This window comes from Cheilinus undulatus, linkage group 17 (assembly GCF_018320785.1).
Source record: "Cheilinus undulatus linkage group 17, ASM1832078v1, whole genome shotgun sequence".
In the NCBI taxonomy this organism is placed as follows: Eukaryota; Metazoa; Chordata; class Actinopteri; order Labriformes; family Labridae; genus Cheilinus; species Cheilinus undulatus.
In genome coordinates this window covers 4,483,106-4,508,454 of record NC_054881.1, presented here as the reverse complement: position 1 = coordinate 4,508,454, position 25,349 = coordinate 4,483,106, and the positions used below count along the sequence as shown (strand labels likewise).

Below are 25,349 nucleotides of genomic sequence, written 5' to 3'. Positions count from 1 at the left end.
GCTAACTATAGTGGAAGTTTTATCAGAACTGGACCACATTTATCTATTAGATAAAGAGCAAAGAGCAGCTCTGAAAGCTTTAAATGATGGAAAAGATGTTTTCACTTCTCCTGATCTGCTTCAGCATGAGTTTTATCCACCAACAAGCTCCACAGTTCATCAGCAACGCCAGCGCCTGTCTGTCAAGCTCAGGTTACAACCGAGAGGACCACTTTAAACAGCTTTTCCCCCCATTGTGTGAAATTCATCCATGAAGCCAAAATGGCAGTTTACAGTTGAGCAAATTCAACTTTTGGAAAGAGTTTTTTGTTAAATTGAGTTCTCAGTTCAAATCAAAAAATATTTGTTGGTTTAAATTAAGCAGTGCGTCCTCTCTTCATATTCTGTTATTGTTTTGATTAAGATTGGTGTAATTTACAAACTGTGTGTTAACCAAAAATTCACCTTGAGTAAAAGTTCAAGTTTCAACTTCTTAAGCACAGGTACTTATAGTTTCACTTTGACTCCTCAGGAGTCTGAAATGACAGTAACCCCCTCCTCTCCCTCTGACTTCATAGTTTTGATGACTCCTCGCTGTGATAACGCCTCTGTTTCTCTATCTGGTTCCCACGCAGGTGTTCGGTGCACCCATGGGTCCCGGTGAGAGCTCTGGAGGTCATATGATGCCTGGGGGCAGCCCTGGGATGGGCCCCGGTATGGGCTCTCAGTTCATGGGGCAGCAGTCGTACGGAGACGCCGTTTCTAAGGGATACGGACAGCCGGTGATGTACGGACGTCCCGGCGCCGGTTACAACCCTGCCTCAGCGTACGGGGGAAGGTAATCTTCTTCTCTGTCATCAAACGCAGAATTTCACTTTCAGTCTGACTTTATTTTGACCATAACTCTGGCGATGAACCCTGTGAAGGAAAACTCCCACGAGCAGCTGTGAGAGCAATTTTAAATCATTCTGTTGAAGCATTTTAAGAAACTCCAAGAAAGGCTTTACACTTAATCCCAATAAAGACGATGTGGGCAGTCAAAGCTTTAGAAATAGGAAATGCATGGTTGCCAGATGAAATGCATAGAGCCAGATCCTTATGAAAACACGATTTTAAGAACCACAGTTGATAAATGGTTAAAAACCCACCTGTTGCTGAGCTCCTAAAGGTTCAAAAGAATGAGCCATCATCCTGCCTTTTCAGTTAGTTCTTTATAAAGTTTTGGTTTGAATTCAAGCTGTTTTTTGTTCTGCTGCTTTGATGAAAGTCTGTTAGTGATCGATTGTTTTCCTGTTTCCTTGGCTGTCAGTCAGACTTTAAAGACGAAGCACAGCTGCAGAAACGCTCCCGTTTGAACCATTTCTTTGAGAGCTTCAGACCCAGGAAATGAAAATAATTAATTCAAATGAAGGCAGAAGACTGAAGCTGCAAACCCTAATTCCAAAAAAGTTGGGATGCTGAATAAAATGTGGATAGAAAAGAATGCGGTGATTTTAAAATCCTTTTCAGCCTTTATTCAGCTGAAAAATACAAGATTTTGATATTCAAAATAATCATTTTTATTGTTTGTTTTGTGATAAACACAAATATGCATTTTAGGCCACTCCACTTTAAGGCCCATCAGGTTAGGATCAGTGGTCCTCAACGTGCAATTGCAAAGATTTTATAGATTTGATAATCTACAGTCCATAATATCATCAAAAGATTCAGAGAATCTGGAGAAATCTTTGCATATTAGAGACAAGCTGGTAAGTAACTCTGAATACCCGTGACCTATGACCCCTCAGGTGGCACTAATTTCAAAACCGTCATCATTTTGTGTTGGATATGACAATGTGGGCTCAGGAACACTTCAGAAAACTTATAAGTTAACACAGTAGATCACTGCATCTACAAATTTGAGTTCAGACTCCACCATACAAAGACAAAGACATTTATCAACAACATCCAGAAGCCCCGCCCACTTCTCTGCACCTGAGCTCACTTGAGATAGACTCACCTAAAATGGAAAAGTGTGCCGTGGTCTGACAAGTCCACTTTTCAGATTGCTTTTGGAAATAATGGCCATCAAGTCTAAAGAGGAAAAGGACCATCCAGACTGTAATTAAAGTTCTAAAGCCAGCATCTGTGATGGCATGGGGGTCTATTAGTGCCTATGGCATGGGTCACTTACACATCTGTGATGGCAGCAGCCGGTTTTGGAGCAACATATCCACATGGTATCTTTTTCAGAGACGTCCTTGCTTACTTTTAGCAAGACAATGCCAGGACATGTTCTGCAAGAGTTACAACAGCCTGGCTTCACACGAAAGAGAGCAGGGCCTAGACTAGCCTGGATGATAACAGAAACCCCGCACTGTCGATCATCTTAAAAATAAACATCAGGCAGGAATATAAAAGAATAACACTTACAGTCCATCAGCAATTAGATTCTTCAGTCCATCGACGTTTACAGAGTGTTGTTAGACCAAAAGGTGATGGAACACAGTGGTGAACAAGCTCCTGTCCCAACTTTTTTGGAACACTTTGGATCCATCAAATTCAGAATGTGTGTATATTTCCAGAAAACTAAGAGATGTAACTGCTTAAAGTGGAAATATCTTGTCTTTGTGCTGTTTTACTTGGATATAGGTCCAAAACAATTAAGATTCTGTTTTTATTCAAATTTTACACTCTGTCCTAACTTTTCTGGAATTTAGGTTTGTATTTTAGCAGAGCTATGAAATTTTAGGAGTTTTGAAATAAGTCAAAGCATTTTTTTTTTAAAGGAGATTAAACAAAGAAGTAGAATTTTTTCAATTTTTGTCTGTCTTTACCAAGACTTTTAAATGAATTATTGATCAAATAAACCATTTTTCTTAACAAATGACAAATATTTGCTATTTTTCTTTGTGTTTGTCTCATTCAGGGCAATGAAATATGAAAATATATGAAGGAACAAGCACTTGAGATGAGTTTTTATTATTCCTACAAGCTAAAAAAGAAAATAAGAAAATCCTTTCTTATAGACAAAGTTAATTCACATTCAAGAAAATGTTTAAGATCATTCTCTCAGTTTGTCTCAACTGGGAATCAAATCCATAAAAAGCACAAATCATGACTACAAAAGAGCTTTTGATAAAAACATCAGGGATTTCTCCAAGACAAGGAACAAAACCTGGAGTTTTTCTTCTGAGCATGTCTCTACCAGGAATATAATTGATAAAATCAGGTTGACATAAAATATAAAATGATGAAAACTGAGTGTGTGATTTTTAGGAATTCACAGAAATACTCATGACTAGTTTTAACCACAAATAAAAATTCATCTGTATCAGCTACCTTTAAATGTTTTTTATGATTAAATTCAGTGTGTGAATATTGTTTTCTGCTCTTCCTTTGATCTATTTCTAGTATGTTTTTTTACATCAACATATGTCAGCGTGGCTGCTCTCACCCACCGCTCTGACTCACCGATCATGACCAGAAAACTCTCTCTCTCTCCTCCCACTCTCTCTTCTCCTCGTCTTCCCCTGCAGTTACTCCGGTAACAGCGGAGGTGCCGGTCTGGGCGTCCGTCCTCCCTCAGACTTCACGCAGGCGGCTGCCGCTGCTGTTGCCGCCGCCGCTGCTACTGCAACCGCCACCGCAACGGCAACGGTTGCGGCAATACAGGAGAAGCAGAACCAGGAGCTGAGCTACGGACAGGTACATGTTTCTGATGGGAAGATGAGTCTGCTGATGCATGAGCCTGGAGTGAACAGGCCGTATGTTCAGTCATTTTACTGGCTGAAAAATGCACAGAGTGCAGAATAAAATAAAAGAATAAGATAGGTGTTTATTTTCCCATTTAGAGCACGGTGAAGTTTACTGGAATTTACTCCAAGAGTTAGCTTTTTAGAATAGTAAAGTAAAAAAAAGATGCTGAAATAAAGTAATCAAAACACTGTAAAAAATAAGTCACATGGAGTCAGCTGAGCCCCTGATAAACCCAGAGAATGGACCCTCTCCAGCTGTGATTTATTGATAGTATCTGTGCTTGTCTGTTTTATCGGTGTCTTTGGTGCTGGCGTCCTGAATAACTGTTCCCTCATTTGGGAGCTGAAAGGGTGTCAATCTGTTAGATTTTCATCAATTTTTGCACAATTTGGACCCATTTTTGACACTTTTTTTTACCCACTTTTGCCACTTTACATCAATTCTGCCTAATTTAACCAGTTTTTATCACATTTTCCTACCAATCTTAACACATTTGAACACATTTTTGAGACTTAAAACCCATTTTTGTCAATTTTAAGCCAATTTGAACCTCTTTTTAACCATTTTTGATGCCCATTTTTCCAGTTTAACCCATTTCTGCCAATTTTTGTTTATTTTTCTGCCTCAGTTAACCAATTTTTACCAGTTTAAAACACTTTTTCCTACTGTTAAATCCCATTTCACCAAATTTTCCACCTGTTTTTGCAACTTTAACCCATTTTTGTTACTTGTAAAATCCCATGTCACCACTTTTTCTACCAATTTTTGCCATTTTTAACCCATTTTAGCAATTTTTTGGCCAACTTTAACTCTGTTTTTAAGAAAATAGGTTTCAATTTTTAAGAAGGCTATATACTATGACAAAAATGAGTGATATTTGTTGCTTTGATAAGAGTGGTTATTACTTAGGTAAAATATAAAATATGGATATCAGCTTAACTTTATAATGTACCCTGATTTCGCTGACCCCCATGGTCCTCCAGTTTGGCTGGGCCCCAGAAAGCTCCCCCTTTATCCCGCCTTATGCACGACCTTGCCTGCATGACTGTTCTTGAATGTGCATGGCTGTTTTCATCCACCTTCAGGTACAGTGAGGGTCCCCGGTCTTTGGCGTCTTTATCATGGGGGTCGGGGCTGAAAAGTTTAGGAACCCCTGCCTTCTACAATCCAACTTAGAAAATACAGAAACATACAGAAATAAAAAAGAAGTCTTTAGTCACTAAATGTTTCTTTTCCTTGTAAAACTATGAATAGCTCTGATCCTTAAGTGTTTATAAGAGTTAAGAAATCACTTACATCCTCCTGACTGCAGCATCTCAACCCTCTGTTGATTAAATTAAATGAAAACACTCAAAATGCACAATTCAAGACAGCATAAAAGACTCGACATGAATATAATCTTTCTGATAATCCCATCAAAGATGCAGTTATGAATCCTTAAACCTGGATTTATTCTTGAATTGGTTTATATTCTGTTGGAAATTCTAAAAACTAGAGGGTTTTTCAGTCGTCTCTGGGGGTTGGAGTCAGATTCATTCCTCACACAATGTAACATGACTCACAGTTGGAGCTTTTCTTTTGGCTCGGAGGAAAATGAAAAAGCCTCCTGAATGAATCATCGGTTTTTAAAAGGGAAGAAAAAACTGTGAAAGAACGAGTCACTGCTGCAGACTCAAGTACCACATTCAAACTTTGACTAAAGGAGACTTGTAATGTTTTATTTCGGATGCGTTTGACTATTTTTGGAGTCTTAATGTTTAAAAGAGGACAGAAAGTTGGCTTTTTGAGTTTGCAACTGATGATTAAGATTGCTATTCTGAGGATGCACTCGTGCCAGAGCGTGTTTGTTTGTGATGGTGCGCTTCCTCTGCCCTCGACCAAGTGCTGTTTGTCATGCACATGCATGGATGGCTCTAGGACTGGGCGCCAAGGACTTTTATTTTTCCCCACAGTATTGAAACAGGTGTTATTTTTTTGATTTTTGCAAGAATTTGCTGGTATGACATCCCTAGATCTGCCTCTGACTTTTGTTTTTACCCACGCTGTCATGTTTCTCTCTCTCTCTCTCAGATGGGTGGTGCGTCCTCTTACAGCACCCAGTTCCTGTCACACTCTGGGCCCCGCGGCCCCCCAGGGATGGTCTCCTCCAGGCCGGGACCTCCGCCCTCCAGCGGGGGGATGTATCCCTCCCATCCCGCCCAGAGTCAGAAGATGCCCCAGCACGGAGGATATCCAGGAGGGCAGCAGGGACTCAAACGGCCGTTTCACTCCGAGGTTTATGAAGGATCATGCTCAGATAGATTAAAATAAAAATAAGATTTTCATTTATATTTAATTATTTAAACTCCTACCTTATGTTTTGTTTGTTTCTAGGGTTTTCCGGTGCAGCAGTACGGCTCTGGAGGGATGTCAGGGTACCCCAACCAGCCCCTCCAGTACCCTTCAGGCCCTCAGCAGCGCTGCGCCCCCTCACCCTCTTACCCCTCCAGCAGGATGCCTCTGATGGGACAGTACGGCTCTGGATCACACAACCCGGGACAGTTCCCTCCTGGAGCCGGACAGCCCAACCCTCCACAGTACTACAAGGTGATCAGTCCACTTCCTTTACAAAATAAAAGCCTGGCTGGTGCTGCACGTGAGGCAGATACAGCATACATAGATGGAACTCGAAGAAAGAGCCATTGGTCCTTTTATATTAGACAAGCAAAAATGCGCCTTACAATTGGTTATTAAGGATTTGCATTGAAGTTAATGTTTATTTAAGATCTTAAATACAGAAAGAAGCTTTACTGTGTTAAGCTAATTAGGTGCATGTGTGTTTTTATGTATTTCTGTGTTTGTATTGTGTTTTTCAGTTAAAGTTTTCAGGCTTTTTTCATTTTTTTTTATTGACAAATGTGGCATTCACAGAGCTACTACAGTGCTACTGGTGAAGAAAAGTTGATTTTTGCTGTGGAAACCCAGAGAATTTTCCATGAAACCCCCATCCTTTGTAGAAAACATAAACCATTAAAAGGGGACATATTATGCAAATTTGGTTTTTCAGGCCTTTCTCTCCACTTTTCTGAAAATGTGTGCTGAAACTAGCTGTTGTCAGATTTCCCCTCATGATGTCATGTGGGGAGTTAGCCCCGCCCCCAGGTTCGGTTGGCCCTCCCTACTTGGAAGAAAGTTCCGTCCTCCTCTCCTGAGCTTCCTCTAAGCTGTTAGCTGAGAGGAGGATCAGTAGAGCCACATCCATTTCCTGAGAGGGGCGTGGTCAGGGGCGGAGTCAGACAGCTCAGTAACATTTAAAGACACAAACAGTTCGGTCTGTGCAGGGCTGAAACAAAGGGTTAATTGGACAAACCAAAATCCAATACTCGAATGTTTTTTTTTTTTTTTTTTCTGTTTTGGGGACCTCTGAGACCAATATAAACTTGTCTTAAAAAGGTAAAATATGTCCCCTTTAACTTTCTAATTGAATCACCCACAGCATAAGCAACAAAAATCAGAGTAATCTTAAAATTAACAGCAAATCAGCCCAAGAAAGGCCCAATAATCTGTTGTTTACATACTCGACTGTGATCTTGAGTCTCCAGCTGCTCAGGCCTGCGCTCTAGAAACGCTTTCAGTGGGTGAAGTCACTCGCCATCAGTCAGTGCAAAAACGTTGCAAAGCAGCCAGAATGCTGCACAGGCAGAGAATGTGAAATTTGGGGTGGAGAGATGAGGCGAGGAGCTCAGTTTTCCGTAGTGCAGCCGCTGCTCCTTCATATCCCATCGCCTCCCTGTGGAAGTCTCCCTGTATGTCCTTCTGCGAGGAGATCCCAGGGCAGACCCAGAACTCGCTGGAGGGATTATATATCCCTTCTGGCCTGGGAACGCCTCAGGATCCCCCGGGAGGAGTGGGAAAATATTGCAAAGGGAGAGAGGCGCCTGGGACAGCTTGCTTAGTCTGCTGCAACATAAGCAGGAGGAAAAGGATAGATAGCTCAATTAAAGATAACAGAAGTGAGAGCTCCTTATCAGATAGGTTGTAAGTCTAAAATGATTTTAAAGTTTCACTTTTTGTTCAAGAAACAATCTAAAACCCCAGACTCTTTGTTTTTTGTCATTTGTGACATCTAAAACTGCAAATACTGGCATTTGAGATGATAAAACCAGCAAATTCTTTATATTTTGGCCACAAATTAGACTGTAATTATCATCTTGTTTATCTCAATTATTGCTGGATCCTCTAACTGATACATTTTGCAGTTTTAGTGAAATTGCATGAATCATTTGCAGCAAAATGAGAAAAGATTTTGCAGTTTTAAAAGGATATAAGTGGGATTAAATACAATTAAGAGGGAAAAATATCAACCAGAAAGAGAATAACTTAAGCTGCTAAAAGTGATGAAATGACAAACAAAAGGTTCCATTAGGAGAAGAATCTACCTGTGAGAGATTAAATGAGGTCAAATCAGTGACTTTTTGTCATTTTAACAGCAAATTATGAAACATGTTTTACTTTCTGCTTCTCTAATGTGAACATTTGCTTGTTTTCTTTCACCTTTATGAAATGTATAGAAATAATTTTTGGTTTTGGCTGTTGGTTTTTCATAACAGAACACTCTGAGATGACACTACAGAGAACAATGACGGATATTTGTAACTAAGCGGTCAATTATCTAAGAAAAGGGCAGACTAATCGTCAGTGAAAATCACTTAACGATGATTTAAAACAGCTTGGAAAAATGTCAGACTCCATTCATGAACCAGAGACGTTTTCTTGTGTGTAATAAAAGTTGTTTTGCAAACAGACCTAATTAGTTGGACCAGGTTTAGGTGTGCCTGTGTGGTCTGAATAAATGGAGTCATGTGTCTGTGTTTGTGTCTGCAGTCGGAGCCGTTTAACGGTCAGGGCAGTCTGCCGTCTGCAGGAGCCGGAGGATACAATGCCTTCACTCAGGCTGCAGTCAGCGGGGTAAGTCATGTATGCAGACGCTTTTTAAAACCGCTTAACGAGTCCAATTAAGAGACAAAACGGAGAGATGAGCTGTAAGGGGACGGAGACTTTTAATGAGATGCTCTCTGTCGTCTTTCTCGCCTCTCAGCCAGGTCGGGGGGGAGTCATGCCCGGGTATCCGAGTTCACCCATGGGAGGGAACCCCACACCTCCGATGACACCCGGCACCTCCATACCGCCCTACCTGTCCCCGGGTCAGGACACCAAACCCCCCTACCTACCACCGGACACCAAACCCAACATCATCGCCCAGCAGCCCCCTACAGGTGAGACACAGAACTGCAAGTAATGTGAAAGTGCTTCATATGCATCTCCTGTAAGCAGACAGTTAGAAACAAAGGAAGCATTTTAAATATTAAAGTAGATGACTATGGAGGTATATTTCTCCGGTAGAATCTAGATTTATTTGCTCCTTCTACACATATCTTCTACTTGACCTTTTTATGCTAGTAAGTAAATTAGAAATTCTACAGAACATGATGATTAAAGCACCAATATTTTATTTGGTCTGTTTTTCAAATTTTCTGCATCAAACTTACCCATAAGCACAAGAATTAAAAAATAAAATTTCTAAAGTGTTCTCTAGTCTTCATCAGCTAGAATCAGAAGTGTATTTTGGGGGAAAAAAGAGTTGTGCTAACGTAAAAATCCAACAGATATTTCAGCTCTATTTTTTTAATTTAATTGAACACATTTTTATTTTTATTGTAATGAAATTATTTGACAGTCATCTCTTAATCTGCAGTTTTCCCAGAATGCTGTTGAGCATTAGACACTTTGCACCATGAGTGAAGTTACTGACTCAGTTAGAGGAGTCTCACCTGTGGGAGCAGATTAAACATTAGAAGGAAGATGCACTGAACATGATGGAGGTGCTCTCTCATTCAGTCAGGAACATGCTCGTCATATATTTAACTATATTAAGGCAAAATTGATCTTCAGTTTGACTTAGTGGAGAAGGCTCTGCTCTAAAGATGCCTCCTGGTAGAAACCTACCGATGGTCAGTTTCTACGTCACATAAGCCCCACCTTTTCAGAAAAGATTTTCCAAGGCAGATGTCCGTTTGAGCTAATTAAAAGCCGTAAAATCCAGATTTTTATCAGTTTGGTGCAAATTTCAGCTATAACACCAACACTGATGTGTTTTATTATATTTATTATAGTTCAGTCAGATACCTCAGTGTACAGTTAAAAAAAATGTTAAAGTGTTCACTACCTCTTTAATATCTAAAATTATTTACACTCCTAGACTTCACTATTTCCTTAAAAAGAAAAAAGCTCCCTATTCCTCTGGTTAAAATTTTGCCAAGTTCTTAGGTTTGCTGCCCTTAAAGCATCTTTAATCCCACCTGTGTTTCCCTCTACAGGTAACCCCAGTGATGACCTGCGCCTGACGTTCCCGGTCAGAGACGGCGTGGTGTTGGAGCCGTTCAGACTGGAGCACAACCTCGCCGTCAGTAACCACGCCTTCCAGCTGAGAGACTCCGTCTACAAAACTCTCATGTTGAGGTACCACATGTTTACAATCACACACTTTTGCCCTGTTTTGTCTTTTTAAATCTTTATTGTAAAAAAAATACTGATGAAAAACGCTTCTTCTTTTGCTCGAGGCCACCTTAGCTTCCTGTTCATTCAAGTAAAAGTACTGGCTTTGATTTCTTTTGATTGTGCTATTATCTGCCATCACTGATCGGTTTAATATCTGCAGATTTAACACCTTTGATCCTTCGGCCCGTCACGTCTCTGATGAGTATGATGACACACTGTGATACTGATGAGTGCTGACAACAGAGAAATAATTTTATCTTCCTAAGATGAGAGGGAAATCCTTCTAAGAACCTTCAAATGTTTTATTTTTAACTTCACATAATTCACAAAAAGAGGTTTTTATGTTGAGAAATCTCCTGTGGGAAGGTTTTTATAAGGCTAACCCTCCTTTTAAAGGCATTTAGAGAGATTTTCTTTTAGTAGAATTGTTAGTTGTTCAATAAAAAGCAAAATTCAAAGACATTAACACTCAGATGTAGCTGAAGTGGCTCTTTTAAGACTGAAATAAACCACTTTTTTAATCTTACACATTTAATTTATTAGATCACTGGGGCAGCAGTAGCTGAGTCTGTAATGATTAAGGCTGGGAACTAGAGGGTTCTGGTTTAAGTCCTGGTCGGACCAACTTTAAATCTGGTCTCATAGCTGGAGAGGTGCCAGTTGAGTTCTTGGGTCCTGCAAAGATGCTGGACCCCTGAAAGCTCCGGCAGCGCTCCGTTATGTGCAGTAGCCCCTCACTCTGCCAAGACGAGGCATCAGAAAGTAGAAAAACCTGGAAACAATATTGGGAATAAAAGTGTCACTTTCCTTTAAGAGCAGACAAAGTTTTCCTCTGTTTGACTTAAATGTTAAAAAACTCCTCTTAGAGGTTTTTATTGAACTTTAATATGAGGACATGAAGGTTTCTGTTCCCATCCTTCATATATGTAGCTTTTAAAAATAAAGGAGGGATCTGAAGTGATTAACCTCAGCGGTTTTACCACGTCTGTCCTCGTCAGATATTGAATAATTTCCTCCTCATCCTTACATGAGCTCTCTCGGTGATTTCAGAGCTCTGCCTCTCTTTGTTTTTCTTCCTGAATGATTTTTTTAACACAAAGAAAAACACCAGAAGAAGAAAAACACTCGAGGAATGTTTGATAACCCCACCCAGTCTGACCCTCATGGTCTGTGCTGTGTCTCCCCCTGCAGGCCGGATCTGGAGCTGCAGTTTAAGTGTTACCACCATGAGGACCGGCAGATGAACACCAACTGGCCCGCCTCGGTGCAGGTAGGTCCCTCTGTATGAGCTGTAGTAAGAGGGCAGAAATAAACTTAATTTTTAACCTTACTAATCATAATGAGGGCGGATTGGTCTGATATTAGGATTAGGATTTCATACCAAGATGAAGGCACTGCTCTAAGACAGAGTTGTCCAAAATACAGACGAGGAGCCATATGCAGTTTTGAAGTGTCCTGCTACAGATTCTAAAATATAAAATAAAGCATGGCACACATCAACCATCAAGCTTGTCTTTAACCCTTTGAGCTCACAGCTATTATTTCACCATCTTGTCTCGTCTGGACTTTTTGTCATAGAAAGCTTGTAAAGCATCAACCCTGTGGTGCACAGTCAGGATCTGAAAAAATATTTTTTCAGGACTTCCTGTGCTTTAAGAATATATCTGCTTCAGTAAATTCACTTGAGTTTTGATAAAGTTATAGGACTCTAAATACAAAAGAAAAAGACAAATTGGAATTTTAAAATCAAAGATTTGTTTGATCACACACAGTAAACAATAGTGATGAAGCCTTTTCTTTGCACAGACTGGTTCTCCCGTCTCTTGGGGACATAATTAGAAAGAGACACCAGAGAGCGTTCACAGGAAACAACAAATTAGTGCCTACGACTTACAATTCAAAAGTTATTAATTTACAAAGGGGTGTGCCTCTCAGCTCTAAGGGTTAACTGTATTGTTCTCCTTTGTGGTGACACCAGGAAAATCTGCTGTTTTCATTCTGTAAACAAGTCGACTAGAAGTATTTTAAAGGGTTTTTATGACTAAATTGAATTGACAGCATAAATGGTGGATATGATGACAAAAATAAAAACTATGTCCTGTTTATAAACGCCCTGATGAAGAAATACAGAGGGATTACTGCAAACAGCAGCACAAATCACCCTCATTTACTCTGATTTCTAAGTTCCTGTGTCCACGGCTGCTGGTTTTGCTATGGCAGTGTCCATTTTCCATATAAAATCAAAGTAGTCCAGAGTTTTCAGCGCTCTGGAGCACAAAAAACACTCTCAGTGTCATCTTCTTTTAGTCACAGTGCTCTTAGATGAAATAAGTTCAACTTCTGGAGCAGCGCTGCAGTTTTCAAAGTCTCTTCTCCCTCACTGTCTGATATGACAAATTCATTTATTGCCATTTCTATTCGTCTCCTATTTTCTAGTAGTGATATTTGACTTTTACATCATGTTTTTCTTCTGTGTATGTGATACCAAAATGCAGAGTGAATAAGTAGATAGATACATCATTAATCTTTACTAAATGACTTTTTTTCATATAAAATAAGATTTTTCTGACCCACGATTAATGTTGGACATCGATTACTGCACAGAGTCAAGATTTTTCTTCTTTGTAATTGCTGTAAATCCTCAAATAAAGACCAGTAGTCAGTTAGCTGCATCCATTAATCTTCATCCGCTTATCTGGAGCCAGGTCGCAGGGGTAGCAGGCTAAGCAAGTCCACCCAGACTTCTCTTTCCCCAGAGACACTTTCCAACTCCTGCTGGGGGATCCCGATGTGTACCCAGACCGGACAGGATACGTTATCCCTCCAGCGAGTTCTGGGTCTTCCCCGAGGTCTCCTCCCAGCCGGACGTGCCTGGGACACCTCAACTGGCTCCTTTCGATGTAAAGGAGCCTCGGCAGTTAGCAGTTAGCTGCAAGGCCCTCTATTAAAGGGTCATGGTGATTAAAGACCTGTCCCCTTTTTTAGCCCCGGGTTTTATCAAGGGCTAACATGCTGATTCCTGAGCATTACCATATTAACTTGCTTAGTTTTAAATTTTTAATGCTTTCAAACAGCAAAGTGCTTTAAACAGTGCAGCTTTTCTTGATTTTACTGTCTTGATTGTCAGATATGATGCCACTCAGCCTCATTCTAGAGTCGCCTCTGCAAGGCTATCTAGGCCCCCATTATTATTTAGTCTTTATATCAGTCAATCTGAAAGCACAGGCTGTGTAAGTACTGAATAGGTGGTTTTTTTCTCTTGTATCAGGTCAGCGTGAATGCGACTCCTCTGTGCATCGAAAGAGGTGACAACAAGACTTCCCATAAGCCCCTCTACCTGAAGCAGGTGTGTCAGCCGGGACGTAACACGGTGCAGATCACCGTCACCGCCTGCTGCTGTGTGAGTTTCCCCCCCACCCCCCAAGGGTTTGTGTTTTTTTTTTTTTTTTTTGTCTCAACAGATTTGATCTAATTTAAAGCATATTTTTTCCCTCCTCTCTCTCCGTAGTCCCACCTGTTTGTGTTACAGTTGGTCCACCGGCCGTCTGTCCGCTCGGTGCTGCAGGGTCTGATGAAGAAGAGACTCCTGCCGGCCGAGCACTGCATCACAAAGAGTGAGATTAAGCTCAGTTCATCTCCAGTATCCCTAATTTAGAGCGTTTTAACCACTAGATGTCACTGTTACTGTTCGGGAAGCCTGTAGATCACATCCCCACTCCCTTGCCACTGTCCCATCCTCTCCAAGATGAAGATTATTCAAATGTTTTTAGCTGTAAAGTAAGCATGCCTCTTTGTGTTTTAGTCAAGAGAAATTTCAGTAGCGGCACAATCCCCGGGACCCCTGGGCTGAACGGCGAGGATGGTGTGGAGCAGACAGCGATCAAAGTTTCTCTTAAATGTCCGATAACGTTCAGACGAATCCAGCTGCCAGCCAGAGGGCACGACTGCAGACACATACAGGTAGAGTCGAACTAAAATGAACATTCATTCACTCAAATAAACCCCTCTAACTCGTGATTTCACTCTGTAGTGTTTCGACCTGGAGTCGTATCTGCAGCTGAACTGTGAAAGAGGGACATGGAGGTGTCCTGTGTGCAAGTACGTCCTCAATAGAGCCCTCACTGCACCTTTAAAAGTACATTTTCTTCTGTTGGCTTGAAATTTAACAGATTTTTGCTCCTTTTCACAGTAAAACGGCTCTGTTAGAAGGTCTGGAGGTGGACCAGTACATGCTGGGGATCCTTGTCTACATCCAGAAGTCAGTTTCATGACTTTTTAATCTCATTTATTCATGTATTAAAGCTCTAGTGACTCATTTGTTTCTTCTTTTTCTAGTTCGGACTACGAAGAGATCACCATTGACCCGGTGTGCGGGTGGAGGCCGGTGCCCGTCAAACCAGACCTCCACATAAAGGAGGAGCCCGACGGCCCGGTGTTGAAGCGCTGCAGGACGGTCAGCCCGAGTCACATGGTCCTGCCAAACGTGATGGAGATGATCGCCGCTCTGGGCCCGGCGTCGTCTCCGTATCAGAGTCTGAATGCAGGAGGAAGGAACACGCCGGACTACAACAGACCAGGTCAGATTATCACAGGGGATAAATGAGAGATAGCTGATGATTCATGAGTCTAATCTAAGGATTACTGCAGATTTATGTTTGCAAAAAGATGCAGAACTGTTGCATGTTTTAAAATTTCGTATGTAAAATTAAAACACCTGGAATCTAGTAGAAACATGTTAGCAATGTTACTGAAGTTTATCAGACCCTCTCCAATCTACTGATGGCATTTTAATTGCACTCATTGGATATAATGCATCTTTTCAAGAGCTGACTTCTTATTTATTATAATAATAATTTGTTGTTTCTCTTATTACTCCTCTGCCATGGAATATTCCGTCAAAACTGAAAGCCTTGACACCCTTAAGCCCAAAACACATGGGTGCCTTGTTAGTTGGCACGCTTCAATTACCGTCACTAGCTCACACTTACATCAGTGTGTCAAACTCCCCACCAGCAGCTGCACGTCCAGGTGATGATCCCAAGTCTGGTTCCGTTCTGGAGTCTCAAAACCTTGGTGCTTTCTGGCGAACCGGCCCGCGTTCACCAGAGTTAAGCAGAACCAAAGTGGGAGGATGTGATGGACATGTGTCACCATGTCCAGCTCCACTTTTGCCCCCCGTCTTTCTTGCTGTCCCGGTATTCCTTTTTCAGTTTCTTGAATTTATTACCTCCGCCAAGGAGGTTATGTGATCAGCAGGGTTTGTTAGTTTGTTTGCTAGTTTGTAAGCAACATAACTCAAAAAGTTGAGGACAGATTTTGATAAAAATTTTCAGGAAATGTTAGAAATGGCATAAGGAAGAACTGATTAGATTTTGGGAGTGATCCAGATCACTGTCTGGATCCAGGAATTTTTTAAAGGATTCTTTACTATTGGGAGATAGGGCTAATGGTGGAGGTCTGCACTCTCTGAGTGATTTTCTAGTTAATTATTTGGTCTGATGTTCAGGTGAACCCAACCTTTGCCATCCCTTTAGCTGGTTTGGCATATAACTTGCTCTTCCTTGTACTCCTCTCCAGCTTCACCTGGAATTCTTAGCACACTACTTTTACTCAATTTCAAATCGTCTTCACAGCCTAGAATATGACACGCCCACTGATAATGTCATGGTTCCCGAGGAAGAACCAACTATTTTTTGGTTCCAGCTGAAAACCGTCTTTTCAGGTTCCAAACCAGTTTTCTTTTGGTTTGAACGCGCCGGCACAGAGCCCTGCTGGTCTGAAAGGCCTAATATAGAGGTGAAAAAGCGATGACAGCAGCTGAGGCCTCTTACTTACTCTACACCTTGAACAACAGATGGCGCTAAATTTCTTCTTCTGTCAGGAAAACACTCTGCCAGCCACGCCGGGAATAGTGCTGCGGGGTAAAGTCATGCTGCACATCCACACACTTTTGGCCACCACCAGTGGGGGTTTGTTGATAGAAAATAATAGGGCTGATATTTTGGATGCATGTCGGGCTGCAGTGCTCTGTTTCAGGCTTTAAATCTAAGGACATCTTTGTTGAAGTCTGTAAAGTGTAAATCCTCAGTACAATACAAAGCTACAGCTAAATTCTTGCTGAAGATTTGCATCAAGATTTATTATGATTGGAAATTGTTTTCTTTTATTTTCTGCTCAAAGTTTCTTGGTCAAAAATCTGGTGGAAATAAGTCATCAGCTTTTGCAACTCTGAATAAACTTTGGCTCATATAGTATCAGCAGCAAATTCAGTATCAGTCAGAACAACTGATTTTTTAGATCATTCAACTCGGGCTAAGTCCATCATAGAGGAATTTAACTCTCAAGTTTTTTTGTAAAGCATGTTGAGCAGGGTTCACCACTGGTGTGAGGGATGTGGCCTTTAAAAACTTGCCTTGTTTTGCATAATTGAGTGTCTTCCTCAAGCGTCCTGCTGGTGTATCTGTGACCGCAGCATCACCTGTGCATCATCAGCTCTCACTTCTCTGACTGCTGATGGTGATATTAGACAAACTTTTGTTGTGCATCTGTCAAAGAAACAAGAGACGTTTCACTGAGCAGAACAGCTGGTGGCACTTCAAGTCATTTGACAAGCAATGCGACTCTTGTGCATGCATTTCAGTAGTGATGGTAAAATGGTGCATTGCTTTGGCCTGATGATAGTCCATCTGTGCAGTTTTAGGTCCAACTAAATCATAAACTGCTAGTTATGTAAATAATAAAGCATTGGTCAATTCTTGTACTTAAGACAAATTCTTGAAGGCTTTAAGCATATTTTACATATCTCTTCCTCTGACTTTACTGTACATGTTGTGCATTAAGCACATAATCCTTATGCAGACGGCACGCTGCAGCAGGAGTCACTCAGTCCATCTTCTCTTTAAAAGGAGGTGACCCAGAACGATGCTTCAAGCTTTATTTAACCTCCCCTTCCCTGAAGTCGTCCTCTCCTCCACAGCTGGAAGCTTTTCTCCACATGATGCTCGGTCACTGTTACACAATACGAATGACTCCACTGACCCGTTTCCATTGATGACTTCTAATGCTTTTGTTGGTTTTGTCTCGTAGGGAGTCAAGGATTCTCCAGCCAATCAGGATTCACAGACTTCCCCAACACTCCCGGCACCCCGACTCTGGGCGAGTATGCCCCCTCTGGACCTCCTCCGCCCCCGCTGCCCTATCAGTCTGAGCAGGTTAGACCCCCCTCCTCTGTCTCTTATATAATTCATGAACACAGAAGCGTATGCGGCTGTCTTCTTCCTGATGTAGCCTCTGGTCACAGTGACGAGGATCGGCCTCTGTGTCTTTTCATTCTGGAGCTTTTCTCCGATGGTTGAGTAAACACCAATGACAGCTGGAATATAAATAGACCTCACTTACATCACATACAATAACAGGAGGAGGTATCTGTTATGCAAGTCAAACTGAGGCACATGCTGCCTGAGTGAAGATGATCATGATACCAGAGTTTTAAACTTTCCTAGTGAGGCCTAAAAGCATGAATTTAACCACTTTAAAAAGCAGCGTATGCTCTGTTCCACTTTTCAGACGTACATCCTCATACAGGGCTCTTTGGAGTGATGTCAGAAGAGGTTCAGGACTCATGTCTGTCTATTCCTTCTGGCTGTGAATTGAGCTGAGGGCTTTTAACTGAAGCTGAAGTAGACAGCACTGACTCAGATACAAACCAGGCTGTTTAACTGAACGCTGCTTGTCTGCAGCAGCTGCTCGCTGTCCGTTGAAGGTTTTTACTCAAGTGTCACACACTTCTGCTGCTCTTACGCTCCATGCATGTTTTGTGAGTTAAATGTTGTTTTGATGACTTTGGAATAAACTTTCTCCTCTTCATGTGTCTCCTCCCGCTCCGTCCCCGCCAGTCGTCTCACTCCGGACGAATTGAACACCCCCATAACATCCTCCAGCAGCACAGCTCAGGTGTTCATGGGAATCAGAGTCTCGGTGACGCCAGCAGCCCGCTGCCTCAGAGAAACAACAACTCCCAGAGTTCCCGGCTGCAGAGCGAAGGCACCTTTGGTCTGGGAGGTCCCGGGACAGCAGGAGGAGAGGGAGCTGATCATGCACTAGATGTGAGTGGAAACCAGCTGATCATGTCAGACAGAGGAGAGAGTATTAACTTTACAGGACTCAAACACAAACTTTATTTCTTAGTTCAGAGCTGAACCCTGGATTAAAATCTAAAACCTTCACAGTGGAACAACACCAATGTTCTCAAAAAGTTCCTGCAGTGAAAAGACACTCACCGGCCACTTTATTAGGTACACCTGTTCAATTGCTGGAGTTTAAACCGAGCACCAGAACAGGGAAGCAAAGGTTTTCAGTGCTGGTCTTAGTATTTCAGAAACTCTCTAGGGCAGTGGTTCTCAACTGGTGGGTTGGGATCCAAAAGTGGGTTGCAGAGCAGTTTTCAGTGAGTCGCGACTAGGTATCTGAAGATGGTAAGGATGGAAAAAAAAAATGGTGGCAAAAGTCCTAAAGTCCATATTGGAAATGTATCAGTACCTTTTATTTTACCCTGTTTTACTGTGAATTGGATACATTTAAATGTTTGATCAATATTTCAACTATTTTATCTGATCTTTAGCTACTTTTCCAATGATAATGAAGTAATTTCTCAAGATCGCTGGATAACTTGGAAAAATTTACACATAATGACGGGGAAAGAGGGTTTAAAATATGTCAGTTCTTTCTCTTTTTTTATATCAGGTGTTTTGGTCCAATCATACTCCAAATGGCAACATATTCAATGAACTAAATGTGTATTGTTGACATTTTTTTGGAAACTTTGGTTGCGATCTGTCGTAAGACAGACTAGTGGGTCCTGAGGTTGGACCAGTTGAGAACTGCTCTAGGGTTTACAGAGAATGGTCCGAAAAAGGGAAAATATCCAGTGAGTGAGTCAGAGCCTTTTAGACATCAGAGGAGAATGGGCAGACTGGTTTGAGGTGACAGAAAGGGAACAGTGACTCAGCTGAGGTTTGCAGAAAACCATCTCTGAACACACTGAACCTTGAAGCAGATGGGCTACAGCAGCAGAAGACCACAACGGTGCCACTCCTGTCAGCTAAGAACAGGAAACTGAGGCTATAATTCACATTGGATCACCAAAATAGGATGATAGAAGATTGGAAAAATGTTGCCTGGTTTGATGAATCTCAATTTCAGCTGCAACATTCAGATGTTAGGGTCAGAATGTGGCATAGACAGCATGAAAGCATAGATCCATCCTGCCTGGTATCAACGGTTTAGGCTGATGGTGATGTTATGGTGTAGGGAAGATTTTCTTGGCACACTTTGGGCCACTTAGTACCAACTGAGCATCGTTTAAACGCTTGTTGCTGACCATGTCCATACATTTATGACCACAGTGTACCCATCTTCTGATGGATACTTCCAGCAGGATAATGCGCCAAAACTGAGATCATCTCAAACATGGCAGTCACCAGATCTCAATCCAATAGAGCACCTTAGGGATGTGGTGGAACAGGAGATTCCCATCATGGATGTGCAGCCAACAAATCTGCAGGAACTGCATGATGCTATCATGTCAATACGGACCAGAATCTCTGAGGAATGTTTCCAAACTTTGTTGAAACTATGCCATGAAGAATTAAGGCAGTTTTGAAGGCAAAAGGGGGTCCAACCTGGTCCAACCCTTTATCACTTTTTATCCGTATTGCAAATATTAAAAATAAGTTTCACTCAGAAGTCTGACAAACCCTGAACTCCTCTGTGTCTGCTGTATCTGGTTTAAATATCCAGGATTCAACACTATATTAATCAGACTTTTCTAAACCTGTCTTTCTGTGAAGCTTCTCCCCGAGCTGACCAACCCAGACGAGCTGCTGTCGTACCTCGGCCCCCCCGACCTCCCCAACAACAGCAGCGACGACCTGCTGTCTCTGTTCGAGAACAACTGACCGCCGTCATACGCTACTCTGCTCATCTTCCAGTCCAACCTCTCTGCTCCCGTCTGCTGTAGCCCCGCCGCCATCGGTCACAAACGGCTCCGTCTGTGTGAGTGTGGTTGAAGCGTGTGAGAGAGCGTACGCTGGGTTCCTGTGCGTTTCCGTCTCCCTGCTGTTCTTGGACGTCGTTTCGGTGCAGATTCCAGGAGCAGGAGGGAAAATGTGAACACTGTTGACGACGAAGACGAGAAGACAGCACTGACTCTGCAGACCAGCATCTTTAACTATAGCACAAGCACAGGCTGAAGGATCTGAACATACAGGACTTAATTTATACGTTTATTCATTAATGAAGGAGGTCAAACGTGGGGGTGGGGGTGGGGGGGGTGTTAATGAGGAGTTACAGTCACGTTAATGCAGGGGTTCCCAAACTTTATTTTAATCAATACAGAATTTCCATCAGCAAGGTTTAAATCTTTAAAGAAGCATTTATTTATTTTTTAACCAAATGAAGGATTCACATTAGTTTATTCTTATCTTCCCCACTCAATCTCTTATTTTACCTTTTTGATTTTATTGACTCATTTTAAGTGTTTCTCTACTCAGCATTGGCATTAAATGTCTTCTAACTATGGATGCCAGTGGAAACTAGGTAACTTGTGCAAAACACAACACATAAGTCATTGAAAAAGCACAACAGTGCATTCTGGTTAGAAAACACTCTGATGAAATGTACTCAAACATAATGGTAAAGCCAGAATAAAATGTACAATAGATATGGTTTCTAAGGAGTGGTCATAGCTTTCACTTAAAGTCAGAGGCTCATGACAACGCCACCTAGTGGGCAAGAAAGGCTTCTATCTGCTGGTTAAAACACAGAGGAGATGGCAGTCTAAGTCGCCAGCTACATATCTTAAACAGTGTTTTATTTACCCTAACATTGACTAGCAGCTGACAGTGATCCTCAGAATACCGTCCGCTAACATTAGCTATCTAAAGGTAGCTTATTAGCACTCACCTGTGCTTTAAAGGGAAGATTTTTTGCCCTTCACTTCCCAAACAGCAGCATTGTTGACCCAGACAACAATGGCGGCTCTGTAAGGAAAAGGATTCTCCTCTACTGTTCTGGTGGGTAAACATCACTAAAGTGACGCTCTGGTGAGAACTTTTCTGATTTTTCGGATTTAAATTGACTCCCCGTGCTGCATATGGGTCCAATGAGACCAAAACGTACAGTTCAAATTTCTATTTCAGTTTTTCTGCAGCTTATCTGGGATGTAAACGTGTTGTTTTGAGGAGGTGGAGCATAAAATGCTGGTGCTGCAGCTCGACGTAGTGGTCAACGGTAGCTGCCACCTCCCAGGAACTTTTGCGATTCAGGCATGACTGCTATGAATGAACTAATTTCATATCGGCAGGTTTTGGTAGATGCAAGAAAGTAATTTGAAAGCAAAATCGTGAGGAACACCATTATGACCTCCTGTCAGCAAGAAATCAGATTTATTTCTAACACTGATATCTGCATGTAAGATTGAGTGTCACAAAAAGCCAATCAGCCTTTAGATTTACTTGTAGCACATGGGAAGGGATCGGTTCAACCAACTTAGTTCAATAAAGAAAGTTTAAGAGATGCTTTTTTTCTCCTCTTGACGACAGACACACAGAACAGTTTTTATAAATCTGCTTTATGATGAAATTAATGCAGTTTTAGGATCTGTTCATATGAGTAAATCACAAGAAGCCTATGTTTAACTCACTATTTACATGCTGGTTTGGCAGACCTGTACAGAGAGGCAAATATGTTTCACTTTTGATCTGAACGGATGGTAACTATTGATTGGATTAGCAAATTGATCATCACTTGAGGATAGCTGATGGGTTTTGGGATTGATTTCCGTCTATGTGACCGAATTCTTCACTTTAGCTCACCATATTTTAATCAGCGTTGGTCTGTCTGTTCTACAGTTCTAGTTCACGTCCTTACTTGACAGTACAGCGGTATGTGATGCAGAGCTCAGATCAGAGCTGCCACATTGGTTTGAAAAGTCACAGCCGTCTGTGGCCTCATTGTGTCGTACCTGCTGTAAAGTTTGGAGCAGTCACTCCGCTCATTCATCATCTGCTACTCTGGAAAACTTCTCACAACTTTATTTAAACCTTCAAACCTTGATGGAATCTCACAGTTTGGGGACCGCTGCATTAAAGACTTGTGATTTTGTATTTTCTTACTGTCAATGAAAACCACAAGAAACATTATTTCAGCTTGTTTTAAGACCCTGCTTCAACCAAAATACTTCCTACTTGATCTGTAAATCTACAAAAAAGGTTACATTTGTCTTCTCTGACACTGATTTCCTTTCAAAGAGGCCAAGTATTTTTTAAACGGGCATGTATTTGATCCTTTCCTAGCTATCATAGTGTAAGAGAGATCAGCCTCTTTGGCTAAAAGTTACATTAGCCAAGAAGTGGCTAAGTGCTAACTTTAGCCCCATTAGAAGTGCTAACAGGCCTTCAAAGATGTCCTTTTACTTAAAATATGGCCTTATGTGCTTTTGAATTTTTACTAAGTTTAACATCTTAGATTGTCAAAAGATAAAACTTTTTAATGCGATACATCTCAGAATATCTGTAGTTAATCTCAATTAATTATGTTGTTTTTATCGCATTTAAATTCCACTATTTTGCATTCCAAACCATTTTTGTATCATTTTGGATTTTTATAGTTAAACTGAGGGTAACTGACTTCCTCTTTGGACAAAGACCAGCTTTTAAAGGTAGAGCCAAGACTTTAACACGGATTGAACCATGGGAAAATTAACTTTCTATGGATTGAAAAGAAAATAAGGTACATTTTCTTAAAGCACAAAGTGTAGATGACTTCTGATGTGTCCACTGAGCTGTCTGTGAGCTTTTAAATAGAAATGAGACATAAAGGAGCAGTGGTGGACTTTACATCAGGAAAACTCTGAAGTGGCTTAACCAAAGTGTGTTTAGAGGGGCATTAAAGCGTGTGATTTATCACAGTTAAAAAATAAATTGACCTTAATTAATCTCTATTAAAGACCCTGTAAAGTGGAAACCAAACTTGTGTCTTAACACACTAGATATCTTTAAATAAGGTTGATGTGAACACATGAAAACACTGAGATCTATGTATGAAAGTGTTACACCTTTTTCCTGGCTTGGTTTTATTTGGGCGGGGCCAATAGATGAGCCAATGACATCGCTGGTCTTGATAAATTACCCCACCCCCTTAACGTTACAGCGATATAAAATCAGCAAGCAATTCATCTCTGTTTTTGTTCATTGTGAGGTAAATTTCCAAAATCTATTAGTCACAGTGGCCAACCGGTCATTAAAAGTATCATTTCTTTTCTATTTGTTCTAGTCATAGTAAATTTTACCATTTTTTTTACAAAGGAATATGCAACTTCATTACATTCCATGACCAGGAAGGAGCAGAATATTTGTGAATATTTATTATTCTTAAATAATAAGTAATTATAATGAAGTGTTTTGTGCCAGAAAACAGTAAACTTAATCCCCAACTCCTGTCTGTTTGCTCTGGCACAGAGCCAGGCAGCTGCGTTCTGACCCATGAGTGGGCGTGGCTTCAGCTCATTCAACAGACACGCCCACATCTTCCTGGAGACTTTACTTTACTGCCATTTTTCATGATTTTCAAGCTTAATTTGATAAACTTAGAGATGTTTTTCACAACTGAAATCTGGCCTGGTGGTTTATAACACAGTGAACTGCCATACAACAAACCTAAATTCAGATTTTTTTTATCACTTTACAGGGACTTTAATGTAAATAATCTTTACAGCACTAATTACATCCTATCATTTGGTTAATGAGAATGGGACTGCATGATAATACTTGGTTCAGCTACCTTCATTTTTATTGTTTGCACTGTAGAACAAAGTAGGAAATCATTGGTTATCTAAATGATTGGTTTTGATCTTTTATGGGATTTGTTGGCAGTAAGAAAATATTGAATATCTCCAAGGTTCTTTTCGAAACAATGTTGTAAGATAAGGGCAGTTAAAGTGGTCACATTTGTTTCTTTGCACTGATTAAAAAGTTAAAGATTCAAATATGACCTTAAAAAAATAAAAGCTCAGCCTGTGAATGCGATGCCCGGATGTAATATAGACCTTTTTTTGTTTTTCTACATGAAGTTTGGAGAGCGCGGAGGTTCATTGTATCTCTGACGTCCTTCAGCACTGTGATGGATATAAAAACCCCTCTCTGTAATTCTCACCCTCTTTGGGGGGATTTTTCAGCATACTGTAAATGAGTACAGATCTGTGTGTCGTGGCATTTTCTGCCATTTGAAAGTTTTGTTTTTTTTTCTCGATTGTTTGACATGTATAACCCATCATGACGCGGGTTTATGTACTGTATAATCAGCTGTTTTCATTAGAGAACGTGTGTGTATCAAATGAATCGTTAACCATGGTAATTTTAATGTTATTAGTTTATAATGGATCATTGTTGGCACTGTATACATACTGTTATGTTAAAAATCTATAAAGCAATTGTACAACAGAAAACAGTCAGCTGACATTGACTAACACGGTTAAAGATGCAGAAATTATTCTTAATACCACTTTTTGAAGCTGGACATGTTTTCTATGAAGAATTTTCCGACTTGTCCTCCAGAAAAGGCAACAAGATATTAAAAAAAAAAAAAAGCAGATTGAGCAACACAGTAATGTTATATTTGGAAATTATGGACTATTTAAGTGCAAAATTTGCTAGAAAATGTGTTGTTTTTTTAATATGTAAACTATTCCACATATTTTGTAACGCATTGTAATTGCCATTATTTTCTATTTATTTTTTAGTCATAATCGTCATTGTACCCACAGTTACCTTGTCCCAGCCCTGGATCTTAAAATCAGAATTAAAAATCCACTTTATTTGACAGAAACGTTTTTCTTGGCTTCTTATACGTTAACATTAAATGTTTGTTCCAATATTTCTATACATGAGCCATGGCTTTACATTTTAGGGGGTTGAAATAGGACAAAATTTCCTGTAAAAAATGTGCATTTATCCTTCAGTGTTGAATAGTAAAACATAATTCATAACATTAAATAAAGTTCCAACTTTTACTTGGATTTAGTTTCAAATGCAGTATCT

The 25,349-nt window shown here is 40.7% G+C and overlaps 1 protein-coding gene across 1 annotated transcript in view; it reads left to right on the top strand.

Annotated features, from left to right (window-relative positions):
* zmiz2 (zinc finger, MIZ-type containing 2) overlaps window positions 1-25,137 on the top strand; it is a 51,062-nt gene extending 25,925 nt beyond the window's left edge. The window contains exons 4-20 of the mRNA XM_041811010.1: window positions 615-817; window positions 3,498-3,666; window positions 5,788-5,991; window positions 6,091-6,303; window positions 8,581-8,664; window positions 8,795-8,972; window positions 10,074-10,215; window positions 11,446-11,524; window positions 13,523-13,654; window positions 13,763-13,868; window positions 14,057-14,214; window positions 14,285-14,352; window positions 14,444-14,512; window positions 14,590-14,831; window positions 17,341-17,465; window positions 18,150-18,359; window positions 20,103-25,137. Of these exons, the coding sequence (XP_041666944.1) occupies window positions 615-817; window positions 3,498-3,666; window positions 5,788-5,991; window positions 6,091-6,303; window positions 8,581-8,664; window positions 8,795-8,972; window positions 10,074-10,215; window positions 11,446-11,524; window positions 13,523-13,654; window positions 13,763-13,868; window positions 14,057-14,214; window positions 14,285-14,352; window positions 14,444-14,512; window positions 14,590-14,831; window positions 17,341-17,465; window positions 18,150-18,359; window positions 20,103-20,210 (2,490 nt within the window). The 3' untranslated portion in view covers window positions 20,211-25,137. The remainder of the gene's footprint in view (window positions 1-614; window positions 818-3,497; window positions 3,667-5,787; window positions 5,992-6,090; window positions 6,304-8,580; window positions 8,665-8,794; window positions 8,973-10,073; window positions 10,216-11,445; window positions 11,525-13,522; window positions 13,655-13,762; window positions 13,869-14,056; window positions 14,215-14,284; window positions 14,353-14,443; window positions 14,513-14,589; window positions 14,832-17,340; window positions 17,466-18,149; window positions 18,360-20,102) is intronic.
* Window positions 25,138-25,349: the final 212 nt, after the last annotated feature.